The sequence below is a fragment of the Muscardinus avellanarius genome (genome assembly GCF_963383645.1).
Source record: "Muscardinus avellanarius genome assembly, chromosome: 3".
Lineage (NCBI taxonomy): Eukaryota > Metazoa > Chordata > Mammalia > Rodentia > Gliridae > Muscardinus > Muscardinus avellanarius.
In genome coordinates, this window is record NC_137788.1 from 23,317,262 (window position 1) to 23,336,327 (window position 19,066).

The 19,066-nt window shown below is 51.8% G+C and overlaps 1 protein-coding gene across 1 annotated transcript in view; it reads left to right on the forward strand.

The window, feature by feature from the left end:
- Window positions 1–11,138, forward strand: part of OPRD1 (opioid receptor delta 1) — a gene marked incomplete at both ends in the record, with an annotated part of 37,806 nt that extends 26,668 nt beyond the window's left edge. Inside the window, 2 exons of the mRNA XM_080692902.1 lie at window positions 6,037–6,386; window positions 10,597–11,138. Of these exons, the coding sequence (XP_080549028.1) occupies window positions 6,037–6,386; window positions 10,597–11,138 (892 nt within the window). The remainder of the gene's footprint in view (window positions 1–6,036; window positions 6,387–10,596) is intronic.
- Window positions 11,139–19,066: the final 7,928 nt, after the last annotated feature.

The following is a 19,066-nucleotide window of genomic DNA, read 5'->3' on the forward strand; positions in this document are numbered from 1 at the left end:
CCTAGTACTTGGGAGACTGAGACAGGGAGATCACAGGTTTGAGGCCAGCCTCAGCAACTTTGAGAGGCCATTAGCAATTTAGCAAGACCCTTTTTCAAAATTAAAATAGGGTTGGGTGTGGTGGTGCATGCTTGCGATCCCAGTACCTGGGAGGCTGAGACAGGAGGATCACAGTTTCTCGAACAACCTCAGCTATGTAGTGAGGTCCTCCACAACTAGTGAGACCCTGTTTTAAAGTAAAGAATAAAAAATTGGGCTGGGAGCCAGACGTGGTGATGCACACTTGTAATCCCAGCATTTGGGAGGCTGAGACAGGAGGATCATGGTTCGCGGACAGCCTCAGCTACTACTTAGTGAGGCCTTCTGTAACACAGTGAGACCCTGTTTCAAAATAAAGAATAAGCCGGGCGTGGTGGCGCACGCTTGTAATCCCCGCGCTTGGGAGGCGGAGACAGGAGGATCGAGCAGGTTCAAAGCCAGCCGCGCTGGTGTAAGACACCCTGTTTCAAAAATATAAAATAGGTCTGGGAGTGTAGCCCAGAGGTAGAAGGGCTTCCAGGAACCCTAGTACCACCAAAAAATAAATAAATACATACCAAAAATAAATAAAATAATAAATAATAAATAATAAATAAATAAAAAATAAATAAATACATACCAAAAATAAAAAATAAAATAAAGAATAAAAAATCCGGCTGGAAGTGTAGTTCAGAGGTAGAATGCCCTGGGTTCCATCCCCAGTACTACAAAACAAAACAAAACAACAACAACAACAACAACAAAAAGCCGGGCGTGGTGGCGCACCCTTATAATCCCAGTGCTTGGGTGGCTGAGACAGGAGGCTTGCACAGGTTCAAAGCCAGCCTCAGCTACTTAGGCTCTCAGCAACTTAGTGAGACCCGGTTTCCAAATAAAGTATAAAATAGGTCTGGGAGTATAGCCCAGAAGTAGAAAAGCCCCTGAGTTCTATCCCCGGTACCACCAAAAAAAAAAAAAAAAAAAAAAAAAATAGGGCCAGGGATATAGCTCAGAGGTAGAATACTCCTGGGTTCAATCCTCAGTATGGGGAAAAAAAAAAAAAAAAAGGAAAAAGAAAAGAAAAAAGAAACTGTCAGCTGGGCACGGTGGCACACCCTTGCAATCCTAGTATTTGGAAGGCTGAGACAGGAGGATCAGCCTCAGTACTTAGTGAGACCCTCTGCGACTTACTGAGACCCTATTCAAAAATAAAGAATAAAAAATGTGGTTGGGGGTGTAGCTTAGAGATACGATGCAGCTAGGCTCAATCCCAGTCTCTCTCTCTCACACACACACACACACACACACACACACACACACACACACACTGCCTTTAAGCCTATTCTTTAGTTATGGAGATAATCACTAGAGGAATAGCTAAGAATGTTAAGGGTGGCTGCCTTGGGAGCAGGACAGAGGAGACAAGACGGGTGAGCCTGGGAGCAGCTGTTTTCATTAGAGGAGCTATGGCTTTTTACACCCTGTAATTGTATTATGTTGGCAGAAATAAAATTTTACAAAAAGCTACTTTCATATACATGGTTTGGAAAGCTCCCCACCAAACCATCACAGTGACGGTCTCTGGGGAGGGAGGAGGGAGAGCGTGCTAGACACGGGACAGCGCCGGGATCAGGAGCCGCAACAGTCTGGCCAGGTGGCAGTGGGAGGCGGGATCACCGGGTGACCAGTGTCCTGGGCAGACCTGCCTCCGGCACAGTATCAACTTGAGGGAGGGAGGCTGCTGCCTCCTGGTGAGAGCTGAGGAGCCCTGATGTAAGACACCCCCATGACAAATGTCTAGTGGAGCCTGCTGTTGGCACTGTTGGTAGCAGAGATCAACGTGGACAGAGTCCCCTGGCTTCAGGAAGCTCACATGAGCCCGAGAGCCCGAAGGGTAGAGGAGAAGATAAACATGGCAGTGATAACACAGAGTGGTGATTTATTCTGTGATGAAAAGGGGAAGCCATGTGTGGTGGTGCACAGCTGTAATCCCAGTGCTTGGGAGGCTGGGGCAGGAGATCGCAGGTTCAAGGCCAGCCTCAGCAACTCAGCAAAACCCTGTTTCAAAATAAATAATAATAAGCCAGGCATGGTGGCGTACATTTGTAATCCCAGCATTCGGGAGGCTGAGAGAGGAGAATTGTGGTTTGCGGACAGCCTCAGCTACTTAGTGAGGCCCTCTGCAACTCAGCAAGACCCTGTTTCAAAATAAAGAATAAAAAATACGGCTGGGGGTGTATATTGGAGGTAGAATGCCCCTGAGTTCCATCTCCAGTACTGCAAAAAATAAAATAAAATAAATAAATAAATAAATAAATAAATAAAAATAATAGCCAGATGTGGTGGCACAAGTGTGTAATCCTAGCATTTGGGAGGCTGAGACAGGAGGATCACGGTTTATGGACAGCCTCAGCTACTTAGTGAGGTCCTTTACAATTCAGTGAGACCCTCTTTCAATATAAAATAATTTAAAAAAATAGGGCTGGGGGTGTCGCTCGGAGATAGAGTGCCCCTGGGTTCCATCCCCAGTACCGGAAAAAAAATAATACAGTCGGGCGCAGTGGCAGACGCTTGTAATCCCAGCATTTGGGAGGCTGAGGCAGAAGGATCGCGGTTCACTGACAGCCTCAGCTACTTAGGCCCTCCGCAACTTAGTGAGACCCTATTTCAATATAAAGAATAAAAAATAGGTCTGGGGTGTAGCTTGGAGGTAGAATGCCCCTGGTTTCAGCATCTAGTGCAAATAAATACATAGAATGAAGGAAGGAGAGCCAAACAGTGTAAGGAGCCAGACAGCGGCAGCAGGGGAGAGGCATTCTAGGTAGGTGATAAGGGATGGCCTCTCTGTGGAGGTGACACTTGAAGAGCCCAGGACGGAGTGAAGGAACCCGTCACACAAATTTGTAGAGCTTGGGCTGCAGGCAGAGGGGCGGCGGCTGCAGAGGCGCTGAGCCGGCGAGCTTGCCGTCCAAGGAACAGCAGAGAGGCCTGGAAGCGGCTCGGAAGGGAAGGTGCAGGGACCTGGGAGCCACAGGTGGCTGGGCCAGTTGGCAGAACAGGAGGGGAGTTGAGGGCGTTGCCGGGGCCTGAGAGCTGGAGAAAGTTGCCTAAAGAGGCCTTCAACACAGGGCTTGGCCGTTGGGGGCAAGGGAGAGGGAAGGCGGTGAGGAGTGGGCCACAGCAGCCTCAGCTCCCACCTCCCAGCACCCACCCCCGCCCCTCCAGGAATGGAAGGATCCTTCACACATCAAAATAGCAGGCAAAGAACAGCCTGGGATTGTTCTGCGTAAGAGCAGAGAAATTAGACGACTCAGCTGCGGGCTGGAGACCGCCTCCCACACAGCTGCGATCCGCGCCCGCCGACACTTGCGATTCTGCTGTCTCCGAGCAAAACTTTTTGCTTCTCCAGCCCCAGAGCAAATAGCAGCTATTTTGGGAGGGAATGGGACAAGATGCCGGCCCAAGAGGACAATGAGTGAGCCCGTTTCTCTTTCTTAAACAACAACAAAAATAAACCCCAACACTTCTCGAAGGAACAGCTTTACCAGATGTGTGGGTTTGTCTGGTATTGAGGGCACTGAGTGCCCTCATCCTGGGTGGTGAAGGAGTAGAGAAAAGCACACAGTGTGCCTGCACCCTTGGGTAGAATGGAGGTGGGGCACGGGGAGTCAGGTGCTGTACGTTTTCACTGTCCCTGTGTGACCTGGGGTGAGTTGTGCTACCTCTGTGGGCTTCGGTGTCCCTGTCTCTCCCCAGGATGGGCTTCAGGCTGCACAGTGATTCTCAAGTGTTAAGAGTTCTAAGAATCAGTTGGGGTGGGGAGTGTGCTTGTTAAAGGTGAAGGAGCACCAGGCCAAAGTTTCAGAGATTACAATGTAGCAACCAGGCACAAGGACACACACACTTGTCATCCCAGCAACTCAGGAGGCTGAGGCAGGAGGATTGAGAATCCTATCTCAAAATAGATAAATACAGAGCTGGGCAAGGTGGCCCATGCTTCTAATCCCAGTACTTGGGAGGATGAGACAGGAGGAATGCAGGTTCTCGGCCAGCCTCAGCTACTTAGTGAGGCCCTCTGCAATTTAGTGAGATCCTGTTTCAAAATAAAAGAATAAGTTGGGCGTGGTGACACACACTTGTAATCCTAGCATTTGGGAGGCTGAGACAGGAGGATGGCAGTTCAAAGATAGCCTCAGATACTACTTAGTGAGGCCCTTTGCAACTCAGTGAGACCCTGTTTCAAAATAAAGAATAAAAAACAGGGCTGGGAGTATAGCTTAAAGGTAGAATGGCCCTGGGTTTTATTCCCAGTACCGCAAAAAAAAAAAAAAAAAAAGAAAGAAAAGAAAAAAGGAAAGAATAAAGTAAGGCTGAGGGTGTAGCTCAGAAGTAGAATGCCTCTGAGTTCCATTCCTAGTACCATTAATAATAATAATAATAATAACAACAACAACAACAACAACAACAACAACAGTACATAAATGGTAAATGGATGGGCTGGAGGTGTAGCTCAGTGGTAGAGTGCTTGTCCAACATGGCAAGACCCTGGCTTCAGTCCCCAGCACCACTGAAGACTCGGCAGTGTCCTCGCAGAGTTTAGCTGCACACATCTGGTTGGACACCTGGGCTCATGCCCCGGGTTGAATGTGTGTCTGTCAGTGGCTTGCCTTCCCTGCAACACTGGGGGTGCCACTGTGGCTTCTACAGAGGGGCGAGGCCAGCTGCGTAGAGACTGGAAGGTCTGCACAGGGCCAAGGAAGGATTGGTCAGCTGTGAAGCACCCAGAGGTCTTAGGCGCCAGCCAACCTGCCAGGCAGGGTCCCTTCCTCACAGCTAGTTGGTCAGCCATATTCTCCAGAGGTCAAGTCAGTGGGAGAAATTGGAGAGGGCACTGTGGTGTAGAGCCCAGCTTCATTCTGCAGAAATGAAGAGTAATAACTTATGATGTCCTGTGTGTTTATTTTCTAGAGATTCCATCCAGAGCCTCCTATATGCTAGACAAGTGATCTACCACTGAGTTATGTCCTCAGCTCTTTTTTTCTTTTTTCTTTTGAGACAGTCTCATTAAGTTGCGGAGGCTGGTCTCAAACTTGCAATCCTCCTGCCTTCACCTCCTGGATAGCTGGGATTACAGGTCTGTGCCACCATGCCCAACTAAGTATGACACCTCCTTTTTTTTTTGCAGGTCTGGGGATGGAACCCAGGAACATTTGACTCCCGAGCCACACCTCCTGCCCTATTTTTTATTCTTTATTTTCAAACAGGGTCTCACTAAGTTGCGGAGGGCCTCACTAAGTAGCTGAGGCTGTCTGCAAACCGCGATCCTCTGGTCTCAGCCTTCCGAATGCTGGGATTACAAGTGTGCGCCACCACGACCCGGCTGACACCTCCTTTTTAAGTTAAGGTTGCTGAAGATCAGAAAGTTGAAGCTGCTAGCCCAGAGTCACTCAGCTAATAAACAGTAGGGTTGGATCAGAACCTGGATCTGTTTTCCTCTGGAGCTTGCTTGCTTGCTTGCTTGTTTTTTTTTTCTTTTCTTTTCTTTCCTTTTCTTCTCTTTTCTTTTCTTTCTGTACTGGGGATTGAACCCAGGGGCATTCTACCTGTGATCTACACCTTCAGCCCTGTTTTTTATTCTTTATTTGGAAACAGGGTCTCACTAAGTTGCTGAGAGCCTTACTAAGTAGCTGAGCCTGGCTTTGAACCTGCTCAATCCTCCTGTCTCAGCCTCCCAAGCGCAGGGATTACAAGCGTGTGCCACCACACCCAGCTCCCTTAACCATTTTACTTATTAATTCTCAGGTGTGGAGATTTTTCCAAAATTATCTGCTGCCAAAGTCACTCACAGTCAGAGAAACCCTTTCTCATCTGCTTTAGTAGGACAGGATGCCGCTAAATGGGATGGTTCAGGGTTCCAGGCTCGCCTCTGCCCCCACCTTCCGTGTGACCTTGAGCAAAGTCACTTCCCCTCCCTGATTCCCATAGGAACTGAAGGCTGTTTGTGCATTTCCTCCTTAGGTACACTAAGCTGAAGACGGCCACCAACATCTACATCTTCAACCTGGCCCTGGCCGACGCACTGGCCACCAGCACACTGCCTTTCCAGAGTGCCAAGTACCTGATGGAGACGTGGCCCTTCGGGGAGCTGCTTTGCAAGGTTGTGCTCTCCATTGACTACTACAATATGTTCACCAGCATCTTCACGCTCACCATGATGAGCGTCGACCGCTACATCGCCGTCTGCCACCCCGTCAAGGCCCTGGACTTCCGCACACCCGCCAAGGCCAAGCTCATCAACATCTGCATCTGGGTCCTGGCCTCGGGGATTGGTGTCCCCATCATGGTCATGGCTGTGACCCGCCCCCGGGGTGAGTGAGTGAGGGAGGGAGCCCTGGCACAGGCCTGGGACCACAGGGGCCTTGGTGGGTTTCTCAGCTCTTACCAGGGTGAGCGAACATGGCCCACCAGTGGTGGTGTGGCTTGGCGAGCAAGGGGAGTGTGATGGCTGGCCGGGGGTGGGGGTGGTGTTCAAGATCCACCGTGGGGGTGGGAGAGGCCGCCCAGTGAAACACGAGGGTGCTCGGTTGTTGTGAAAATGAATGATTGGTCAGTGGTCGGATCGGTTGCTGATCAAATGAAATTTATAATGAGATCCTGGGTGGCCAATGCATGTGTGTGCAGGTGGCTGGTGGCCAGGAGTGCATGGAAGGCTTGTAAGGAGATGGATCACAGCCAGTAAGTGAGGGTCTCACTGACGGTGAGCAGTGGAGGCCACATGACTTGCAGCCCCCCCCCCAGAATCCCAGACTCTTTTTTTTTTTTTTTTTTTTGGTGGTACTGGGGTTCCTGGAAGCCCTTCTACCTCCGGGATACACTCCCACGGGCTACACTCCCAGATCTATTTTTTTACCTTTTTATGTGGAAACAGGGTCTCTTAAGTCAGCAAGGCTGGCTCCTAACCAGTGCGATCCTCCTGTCTCTGCCTCCCAAGCACGGGGATTACAAGCGTGCTCCACCATGCCCAGCCTGACTCTTTTTTGTTTTTTTTAAAGGCACTAGGGATGGAACCCAGGGGGCATTCTACCTCCGAGCTACATCCCCAGCCCTATTTTTTTTTTTTTTTTTTTTGGTTGGGAGTAGAACCCAGGGGTTCCGGGCTATACTCCCAGACCTATTTTATATTTTATTTTGAAACAGGGTCTCACTAAGTTGCTGAGAGCCTCACTAAGTAGCTGAGGCTGGCTTCAAACCTGTGCAATCATCCTGTCTCAGCTTCCCAAGTGCCGGGATTACAAGCGTGCACCACCACACTGGCTCCCAGCCCTATTTTTTATTCTTTATTTTGAAACAGGGTCTCACTGAGTTCCAAAGGGCCTCGCTAAGTAGCTGAGGCTGTTCGTGAACCTCCATCCTCCTGTCTCAGCCTCCCAAATGCTGGGATTACAAGTGTGCGCTACCACGCCCGGCCCCTAACTCCCTTTTACCCTACTTTTTTTTTTTGTGGTACTGGGGTTTCTGGAAGCCCTTCTACCTCCGGGCTACACTCCCAGACACATTTTTTTATATTTTTATTTGGAAACAGGGTCTCTTAAGCCAGTGCGGCTGGCTTCGAACCTGCGCGATCCTCCTGTCTCCGCCTCCCAAGCACGGGGATTACAAGCATGCGCCACCATGCCTGGCCTACTTTTAAAAAAAAATACTTTTATTGATGCGTTTATAGTCTCACATCATAAGCAGTTCCGAGGGATAATGACATACATGCACACAGCACTTGGTGGGTTTTTCCCCAGCACCTTCCTTTTATCTACTTTGAAAACCATTGGCTAGCCGGGCGTGGTGGCGCACACTTGTAATCCCCGCGCTTGGGAAGCGGAGACAGGAGGATCGTGCAGGTTCGAAGCCAGCTGCGCTGGTTTAAGAGACCCTGTTTCCAAATAAAATATATAAAAAATATAGGTCTGGGAGTGTAGCCCGGAGGTAGAAGGGCTTCCAGGAACCCCAATACCACCAAAAAGAAAAGAAAAGAAAACCATTGGCCAGCCAGGTATGGAATGGCACACACTTGTAATCCCAGTCTTGGGACAGGAGGATCGTAGGTTCAAAGCCAGCCTTGGTAACTTAGTGAGGTACTCAGCAACCTAGTGAGACCCTGTTTCTAAATAAGAAATAAAATCAGGCTGAGGGTGTAGCTTGGAGGTAGAATGCCTCTGAGTTCAATCCCCAGTTCCAAAAAAAAGAAGAAGAAACCATTGACCAGAGGCATGTGTGGTGGTGCATGCCTGTAATCCTAGTACTCAGGAGGCTGAGACAGGAAGATCACAGGTTTGTGGCCAGCCTCAACCACTTAGTGAGACCCTGTTTTAAAATAAAATAGGGCTGGGGGTTTAACTCTGAGGTAGGATGGCCTTGGGTTCAATCCCTTATACCACCAAAGGGGGGGAATGGTGTGCAGAGAATGACAGGTGTATTTCCTCAAAGTAAAATGGTAATCATTTTAGTTAGGATCTGCATGAATTACTCGTTGCTGTCACAGTCTCCAGAGCTCAGGGGCTTAACACACTGGAAGTTTATTTCTCACTCACGTCACAGTCTGGTGTGAGTAAGAGGAGCACAGTCATTCAGAGACCCAGACTTCCACTGATGGCTCCTGGATCTTTTACTGCTGGCCTCAGGCCAGCAGATGGAGAGGGAATGGGGAGAAAGCACCACCTCTCTTGGTGTCAGGGCCGGCTCTCCCTAGGGAGATCCTGTCACATGGCCCTACCTTGAGGAAGCCAGACTGAGAAATGCAGTCTTGCTGGGTGCTAAAGGCATTAGTAACTAATTAACCTCTAGAGACACATCTCCTGGAGTGCTGAGAAGGTTAAATGAGGTAATATGTATAAAACTCTTAGGGGAAGGAATGGCTTATTGCCTAGGCCCAATAAATAACAGCTGTTGAGTGATTACACCTGTGGAATAGACCAGGCAGGGACTCCTACCTCCATTCAGCTAACTGTAAGAAAACAGCCAAGCAGAGAGGCGCTTTACTTCAGGCCCATTGGGTGGAACCTGGCCCACAACCTGGCTCCCCCTCCCTCCCTCAGACCAGATGCTCCTTTTGGCCCTCTGGGTGGAGGTTCAGGCAGAGGCTGAGTGCTGGGGTGGGAACAGGTTTAATTGGTGGCTCCTGGGCTGGTTGACCCTCACAAGGGCAGGGCCCCAGCGCCCTTAGATAGCCCTGGAGTGATTAGTCTGACTCAGCAGTGGGGCTGCTTCTCACTGCCAGCCTTCAGCTTACAAGCCATTAGCTGCGCCCTGCTGGGGGCTCGGCAGATGGGCCTCCTTTTACACACACACACACACACACACACACACACACACACACACACACACAATCTCTCTCTCTCTCTCTCTCTCTCTCTCTCTCTGTCTCATGCACACTCCAGTGGGTCCTCAGCTCTTGTCAGCCCTTCATGCCCTCTGTAAACGTGTGCTCTTCCTCTCTGGCCGCTCTCTGCAGTGAAGTCTTGCATTCACACACTCCTGGGGGGCCTGCCCATCTGATGCCCTCCAACCCACTTTGTGAGTCCCCAGCCCCTTTCTCAGGCTCCAAGTCCACTGTGGGGTTCCAGGAGGTCTTGAGGGGTCAGGCCTGTCAGAACCTCACAACACCCAAAGGTGTTCATCCAGCCCAAGTCCACACTCTAGGAATGGGGAGCTCATTCCCTCCCGGGACCACTCCTGTCTCTGGGCCGGTCAGGCTGTCTGCAAGTTCTTGACGTTAGCTGAAATCTGCCTCCCTCCAGGGCTGGCCCTAGGCTGGTCTCTGGGCTTCCATATGCACACACCCCTCTTCTCTATGAGTGCACCAAGCCACCGCTAGACACCCACGGTCCCTTGCCCACTCAACCCTCCTATGAGAGGTGGGTGCCGGAGCTTGATGCCCAAGGCCACCCTGTATACAGGACCGGAGCCCATCTTCACTCGGGCTCTCTAGGTTAGTCTTGGCAGTACCATGGCACTGGGGCAAGTTTGAGGGATGGATAGAGGTGAGCTATCACAGCGGTGCTAGCCATTGTGATAGCTGCCACCCATTGTGGCACCATTGTGCCACCCATGGACACAGAGGCTTGCAAGGACCTGGGAGAGAACACAGAAAGGAGACCTCCTGGATGAGGGCCAGTCTTTCTAGGGTCTTTTAGAGTGAGGAGAAGCCAAATGTGATGGCACATCTCTGTAATCCCAGTACTTGGGAGGCTGAGATAGGAGGATCACAGAGCTGGAGGACAGCCTCAGAAACCTAGCAAGACCCTGTTTTGAAACAATAAATAAATAAATAAATAATAAATTAAAAAATGGACTAGGGGTGTAGCTTGGAGGTAGCATGCCCCTGGGTTCAATCCCCAGTAACACAGGGAGTTCAACAGATGCGGTAGCGAAGGGACATGCTAGGAGAAAGATAGGCCTTGAGCAAAGGCCTGGAGGCCGTGGCATCTGGCCAGCCAAGGAGGGGTTTTGGGCAGGCTGCGCCCCTTGGTCCGCAGGCACACGGGCCCCTTACCTGCTCGACTCTGTCTTTCCTGCTTCCCACCCCAGATGGAGCCGTGGTGTGCATGCTCCAGTTCCCCAGCCCCAGCTGGTACTGGGACACGGTGACCAAGATCTGCGTGTTCCTCTTCGCCTTCGTGGTGCCCATCCTCATCATCACGGTGTGCTACGGCCTGATGCTGCTGCGTCTGCGCAGCGTGCGCCTGCTGTCCGGCTCCAAGGAGAAGGACCGCAGCCTGCGGCGCATCACGCGCATGGTGCTGGTGGTGGTGGGCGCCTTCGTGGTGTGCTGGGCGCCCATCCACATCTTCGTCATCGTCTGGACGCTGGTGGACATCGACCGACGCGACCCGCTGGTGGTGGCCGCGCTGCACCTGTGCATCGCGCTGGGCTACGCCAACAGCAGCCTCAACCCCGTGCTCTACGCCTTCCTGGACGAGAACTTCAAGCGCTGCTTCCGCCAGCTCTGCCGCACGCCCTGCGGCCGCCCGGAGCCCGGCAGCTTCAGCCGCGCCCGCGAAGCCACCGCCCGCGAGCGGGTCACCGCCTGCACCCCGTCCGCAGTCCTCGGCGGGGGTGCCGCCGCCTGACCACGCCGGCCGGGCCGCCCCTGGAGACCATCGGGAGTGGGGCAGGAGGCCTGGGTCCTCGGTGGGGTTTTTGTTTTGCAGAAGAGTGGGTGTCTTGGAGCCTGAGGCCAGGCAGTGGTTGTGCGGTGTTTTCTGTGCAATAGGGCGGGTGCAGGCTCTGGACTGGGGAAGTTGAGCCAGCGTCTCGGGGAGTGAGACCTGTAGGTCCAGAACTAGGCCCCTTAAGAGGGTCTCTCACCAGGGCGGGGTGTCAACCTTGGGGTGGCCTCGAGTTCTAATTCCAAGTAGGGTTTCCAGGCATCAAGTCTGGTCAGAGACCCAGGATTTCGGGCCCAGGAGGGTGGCTTGGGAATTGAGCAAGGCTGGGCTGGAGAAATGAGCTGCAAGAGGAGGCCTCCATGAGAGGAGATGGAAGAAGAGATGGGGGCCTGTGTGCACCAACTGGGGCTAGGACCTCGAGTTGCGGACGGATCCGCAGGCCAACAGAGTTGTAGAAAGGAGTAGGGCTCACAGGGTCTAGGTGGAACTTGACTCCTTTCTAAAGAGAATACAAAAGAAACAGAAAGGAAGAGAGAGAGAAATGATACACCCTTTCTCTCTCCATCATTTATTTCCTTAGAATGGGACAGGGACACAGCTGGGTTCTGAAGTAGTGTCCATGGTGCTGGGTCCCAGTGGGGCTTGGGACATGGCCATGGCGCAGGGCCAGAGGCTCCAGGATAGAAGAATGGGACAGAGCCTCAGGGTAGAGTCCCCAGATCCCCATCTAATGGGGCCCTCAGGCTTGAGAAGGAGCCAAGGAGGCTCAGCTGCTCCAGAAGCCCAGTGTCAGGGGGCCTCCGTGTGCCAGGGGCGGTAGGTGGGCTCAGGCAGAGGGCCAGGGCTTCTGCTTTTCCAGGGCCCCGATATCTATGGCCTGGAACACAGAGGGCCACCTAGTTAGATCCCCACACCTGGCAGCACCTGGAACTGGGCAGGGGTTATCAGACGGACCAGTGCAGACTCTTGGATCCCTGGTAAGAACCTGGAAGTTCTCTCCCCTTCTCCCAGCATCTGGCAGTGACCCATGTGTCTGGTGTCAGTGACTCTGATGGACTGGACTTACCTGACTTTGGAGGAGCTGGGTGAAGGGGCTTTTTATTATAACTGCCAGGCGAGTGGGCTGTGCTGCCCTCCGCCTTTGCCCCAAGGCTCCCCAGGTCCCCCACCCCACTCAGCTCTCCCTTCAAGCTGCTGAGAATAGGGCCTACCCCAAGGTGGACATAGATGTTTATTCAGGCATCCCAGGTAGTGCTGGCGCTTCCTCCGACGCCCGGTCTGTCCCCCTTCCTGCGCCTCGCCTGCCCCCCTCATCCTCCCGCCCCACAGGCACCCTCTCAACAGCGCACCCCTGACTCCCTATTGAAGCCGCTGCTGACATCCTTGTAAAAACAAATTTAATTTTCTTCCCTTTTTGGGACAGATGGAAAGAAACTGACGTCTTTGTCTCAAACAAAAAGAGAAAAAAGGGAAAGAAACAATATACCTCTTTCCCCTTTGACAGCCATTTCTTTGGAACAAAGGCTGGGAGGCTGTCACTTCAGCGGGGATGGAACGAGCTGGGGGGCAGGGTGGGCACCAGGATGGGCTTTGTGCACATCAGGGCAAAGCACAGCCCCCTTTTCAGGGTACAGTCGCTAGGAGCCCCGATGGGGGGGTATTCTTTCTCTAGGAAAGGCTTCCCCGGGGGCTGGGATGTACAGCAGTGGCTGCCAACTACCTGATTCTTTGTTAAGCCGCCGTGACCTGAGGTCTCAAGCCGCCCAGCTCACCCTCACCAGCCAAATGGGCCCTGTAAGCTGGGCGGGGTGGCGCATGCACTTAATCCCAGTACTTGGGAGGCTGAGACAGGTGGATCGCAGGTTCAAGGGCAGCCTCAGCAATTTAGTGAGGTTCTTTCAAAAGAATAAAAAATAGGGCTGGAGGTATAGCTCAGAGGTAGAATGCCCCTGGGTTCAAAGACCAGTACTGGGGGGGGGGGGGAAAAGGACCTACAGAGACTTGCATCTGTGGGTAGAGGGTCGGCAAGACAGGGGACACACTCATTGGAGAATTCCTCTAATGCTGGGAGACAGCAGAGGAAGGGGACACTTCGGGAGCTGGGGAAGATTCCTGAAGTAGGTCACATTGGAGGCCGCTGTTGTTCTCCTTACAAAGACCGTGTCCCTTTTGTTCCTTCCCAGCGCAGGCCTGTCTCAAAGCTGCTCCAAGCCACCTCCTATGGCCATTACAGATCTGACTGCTTTTTACCCCTTCTGATAGATCAATTCATCCTGCAGTCAGCAGGGGTTGGGTCCTGTATTGAAATCTACTTGCTGCTAGGCTGTTTACTGTGGCCACTGGGACTCAGAATGAGTCAAGAGTGGCGCTGTCCTCAGCTCAGAGCCAACGCACGGAGACGGCACCAACAGATCTTTGCATCTGGGTGTGAGGCGGGCGGTGACTGGGAGTCCTGGGACGGCGTCCCAGGGAAGTGCCTTTTCTAACATTTCACTAGGAATGCACAGTGGTAGCAATTGTATAAGAGGTAGGAAAGGGTCCGGGGGCCTTCAGGGACGAATAGGAGTTGACCACCAAGCAGAGGCAGCAGTGTGTGCCGAAGCACAGGGTGCTCAGGTGCTTGGCACACCCAGGAAGTCAGGTGCAGTGAGCGCGCGGGACTCCACTGAGCGCTTCTCTGTGCCGGGTCCCGTGGCGAGCATTTTTTGCGCATTATTCCAGCTGGACAGCCCGATAGGGGGAGGAGTAGCACCCCCACTTTGGGCCAAGTGGAGGCTCAGAGCGCCAGGCCCCTTGCTCCTTCGTCACAGAGCCTGTTAAGGGGCAGAACGCAGGTCAGCGGAATTCCAGGGGAAATGCCAAGGTCCAGGTTTGTCATTCCAGGCATCACTGAAGTAGAAAGATGTTAGGAGCTGGAGCCCCAGGGTGAGTCTTTGAAAGACGTAAAACAAAATGGAAAAAATCTAAAAGAAAGGGGCAATTTTTCGTGAACTTTTGTTCCTCCCTAAACTCTCCAAATCTTCACATTTCAAAATGTACCGTGCACGATGCATTTTAAAGCTCCTAACTGACAGAGTTAATTCTAGATCATCACAGGGTGCTGAGAGCGCGGGGCAGGTCTCTGGCACCAAAATTCCCATTCTTCTCTAGGAGGTGGGAGGAAAGTGTTGCCCTGCTTTAAAAATGTCCTACAGGCTTTTTTTTTTTTTTTTTTTTTTGGTACTGGGGATAGAACCCAGAGGTATTCTACTTTTGAGCTACACCCCCAGCCCTATTTTATATTTTATTTGAAACACTGTCTCACTAAGCTGCTGAGGCTGGCCTTGAACCTATGGTCCTCCTGTCTCAGTCTCCCAAGTACTGGGATTATCTGCGCGGGGCCATTACGCCTGGCTGTCCTACAGTTTTATATCTCTTCTTGAGATAATAGGAGTAGTGGTTGGCTGGAATCAGAGCGTGGCTTTCCCGAGTACACTTCCTTCCAGGGTTGGTTATGAGGATTTAATTAGACAACGTATGTTTTCGAATTAACATGTTAATCACATAAGGAAGCTCTCAGCACGTAGTAAGTAGCTGTTTGGTTTGTTTGTTGTACCAGGGATAAAACCCAGGAACATTCTACCTCTGAGCTTCACTCCCAGCCTGATTTTTTATTCTTTATTGTATAACAGAGTCTCACTAAATTACGGAGGGCCTCACAAGTTGCTGAGGCAGGCTGCGAACTTGTGATCCTCCTCTCAGCTTCCCAAGTACTAGGATTGCCACCACGCCTAGCAGTAGCTGTTTTTAAAAGTGGAACTGAGCCAGGTGTGGTGGTGCATGCTTATAATCCTAGTACCTGGGAGGCTGAGGTATAGGAGGATTGCAGGTTTGAGGCCAGCCTCAGCAATTTAGCAAGAGCATCAACAACTTAGTGAGACCCTGCTTCAAAATAAAAAAAGTAAAGCCAGGCATGGTGGTGCACACCTGTACTCCCAGCATTTCGGAGACAGGAAGATTGCGGTTCGCAGACAGCCTCAGCTACTTAAGCCCTTTGCAATAAAAAATAGGGCTGGGGATGTAACTCAGAGGTAAAATGCCCCGGGGTTCCATCCCCAGTACTACAAAAAAATAAAAAAATAAATAAATAAAATAGGGCCGGGCATGGTGGCACACACTTGTAATCCCAGCATTTGGGAGGTGGAGACTGGAGGATCATGGTTTGAGGACAGCCTCAGCTATTTAGCGAGTCCCTTCACAACTCACTGAGACGCTGCTTCAAAATAAGGAAATAAAGAATAAGAAATAGGGCTGAATGTGTAGCTCAGAGGTAGAATGCCCCTGGGTTCCATCCCCAGTACTGCAAAAAAAAAAAAAAAAAGTAGGGCTGGAGGTGTAGCTTAGAGATAGAATGCCCCTGTGTTCGATCCCCAGTACAAAAACAAAAAACAAAAATAATCTACTAAACTAAGACTAGAACTGGAGCACAAGGTCAGAGTTATAGATCCACAGGGAGAAATGGATGAGCTTTCAGGAGTGGTAATCGAGAGAGAGAAGAGACCGGGGTCCCAGCCTGGGGATCCCCTGCTTCCTAGTCCCGGGAGCCACAGTGAAGAGAGAAGCAGGAGGAGGATGGGGAGAAAGTGTTCCCATGGAAACTGGAGGAGGAGGGCGTTCCCAGGAGGAGGGAGTGATGGATAATGTCAAATGTCATAAGAGACGTGGGGGGTGTGGAGGGCAGGAGGGTGGTGGGAGGAAACCAGGCCTGGAGCTCAGCCTCCTCCGTGGCTAGGAAGCCCCCAAGCCCAGCCCTAGGAGCAAGCGTCTGTGTGCGCTGGCAAGGGCTTTGTCCTCTCTGAGCTTGTTTCCTCCTAAAATAAAGCTGAAGGAACAGGTCAGCCCCTCATATGAGAGTCTGTAATAAGATTCCAGGTTTTGCTGGACTTAGGGCCACTTGCCCACAGTAGGGTTGTAGGCCACTTCCCTCTGAGAGCCCCCCTGAGATCTTGCAGGCCCAATGCCCACTTCAGTGCCCCCAGTGCAGGGCAGTCATTACCCCTGATGTTTACACGGGCACCAGAGGCAGCTGTTGTAAAGTTTTCTTGGTGTGGAATTTTAGAGGTCACCAGCATCAGGAGAATTCTTGAAGCAGCGAGTCCAGACTGAGCGCCCTCTGGGTCTCAGTCCAAAGACCAGCCAAACCTAGGACTCAGCAATTGCTGCAAAGCTGGACGGGGAACCAGCCTTGAGGACTCCAGAGTCACTAGGAAGTGACCCACACACACCAGGTCCCGGCCCCCACGCTCACATACGAAACATATGCCCAGCTCGCTCGCTCTTGCTTTATTTTTGTGGTACTGGGGATTGAACCCAGGGGTGTTCTACCTCTGAGCTACATCGCCAGCCCTGTTTGCCTGCCTGCCTGCCTGCCTGCCTTCCTTCCTTCCTCTGGCTAAATTGCTGAGAACCTCACTAGTTACTGAAGCTGGCTTTGAACCTGCTATCCTGTCTCAGCCTTCCAAGTACTGGGTTTGCAGGTGTGTGCCACCACGGCCAGCTTTCATTGTTTATTTAGTTAATATTTTTTTATTTTGTTGTGCAGGGAGCTAGGAGGAGGAATGGGAAACGGTCAGCGTGGCTCCCCACTCTGAGCTTGCAGATGGGACTCCGGAGACCAGGACAGCTGGCTGTGGGGTCCAGGCTCCAGGCAGCTTGGGAGCTCAAGCTGGAGCTTACAGAGGGGCTGGCCAGGGCCTCCAAGATGGACGTATTGATGCCATAGTGTGTAGGGCTGGGAGGTTGCCCGGGTTCTAGCCCAGCACCGTCGTCAGGGATGAGTCCCGCTTAGTGACCAGCTGATCCCAGCGTGCAGAGGCTGTCACACGCTCCTCCTCAGTGAGCGGCTGTTGTGACACTGACCGTAGGTGACGGGACGCACTTGCCCATGCCCGGCTACAGAGAGTAACTCATCCATCTTCCCAGCCTGGCTGCGAGGGAGGCGCTGCTATCATTGCCTCCACCTCCTGGATGAGGAAATGGGCTCAGGGAAGGGAACGGCTCGCCCGAGGCCTCGGGGCCCGGCCTGCTCCATCCTGGGTCTGCCAAGTCCCCCTCTGCTCTTCTCCTTTGGCCACCCCAGAGGAAGCACTTGGAGGTGACTCAGAGGCCTCGGAGACTCTCGGCTCTGCTCTGTCGTGGACGGAGGCTCCGCTCTGCAGGGTTCTGGGCCTTGTCGCCTTTGTAGTGGCTGCGGCTTTGACTCATGCCAGCCGCCCCTAAAATGGCTGTGACCTGGCGGGCTCCTTTCCCCGTCCATTTTCTCCCTGCCTTGGAAAACCTGCTTGTTCTTTCATTTTTTTGGCTGTTGGTCACAACTTTGTCAGCCAAGACCTTGGGCAGGATATTTCCCTTTCTGAGATGTCTCCCTAATCACAAATGCCAACATGTACCTGTGAGGAAGTTGAGAAGAAGCTGGGTTTGGGGGTCCTCACCTGTAACCCAGGACTTTCCCAAGTCCTGAGACGAGTGTTGCAGGTTTGAGGCCAAACTCAGCAATTTAATGAGACACTCCTTGACAACTTAGACCTGTTTCAAAATAAAAAATTAAATGGGCATGGTGGTACATGCCTGCTATCCCAATACTTGGGAGGCTAAGACAAGAGGATTACAGGTTTGTGGCCAGCCTCAGCAACTTTGTGAGGCCATCCACAACTTAATGAGGCCCTGTTTCAAAATAAAGAATAAAAAATAGGGCTGGGAGTGTAACTCAGAGATAGAACGCCCCTGGGCTCAATCCTTAGTACTGTGCGCGCGTGTGCGCGCACACACACACACACACAAAGTTGAGAAGATTTAGAAAGAGGCTGTGAGTGAAAGGCCTCACCTGCTCTGGTCATGAATGGTCCCAGCAAGTGTAACAATATTTACTTGGCCCAGTGGGTGAGCGTGCTCAACAAATGGTGCCTTCGAAAATTCTCTAGTGGGCCGGGCGTGGTGGCGCACGCTTGTAATCCCTGCGCTTGGGAGGCAGAGACAGGAGGGTCGAAGCCAGCCTCAACTGGCTTAAGAGACCCTGTTTCCACATAAAAAAGTAAAAAATAGGTCTGGGAGTGTAGCCCGTGGGAGTGTAGCCCGGAGGTAGAAGGGCTTCCAGGAACCCCAGTACCACCAAAAATAAATAAATAAATCTCTAGTGTTTGAGGTTTTAGCTGTTTCAACCTGTATTTCTTCCTTTCCTTTCCTTTTCTTTTTGTGGTGGTGGGGATTAAACCCGGGGCATTCAACCTCTGAGATACATCCCCAGCCCTTTTTATTTTATTATTTGGAAACAGGGTCTCACTAAGTTGTGTGGGAGGCCTCACTAAATTGTTGAGGCTGGCTTTGAACTTGCGATCATCCTGTCTCAACCCCCCAAGTACTGAGATTACCAGTGTGCACCACCACATCCAGCTTCTTTTTTTTGAGACAAGTTCTCACTAGGTTGCCCAGCCTGGCCTTGAACTTTCAGCCTCCTGAGCTGTTGGATTACAGGACACACCACTGCGCTCCTCTCCAACACGTTTCTTGAAGCTCTAGGCGCGTCAGGAGCAAAGGACTTTCTCTTGCAACCGTCTTAAGTTTCAGGAGGAACGCCTATGCTGGAGAAGCAGTTTTCAAGAGGATGTCTGCTCACCGGCTTCTTATACCTGGCTTATACCATGTCCTCTTTTGCGCCTCCCGGGGACACAGCCTGGAAAGCCAGAGGGTCCCTGGTGGCCCTGGCCTGGGTCTTTGGGCCTGAACATTTGAGTTACGGAGATGGAGTGAGTCCCTCGGTGGGTGTCAGTGTAGGTGAAATGCATCCGATGGAACTTAACTTCTAGAATCCTTTTGTGGAATGAATCCCAGGATAGGAGCTAGGGGATGTGTTT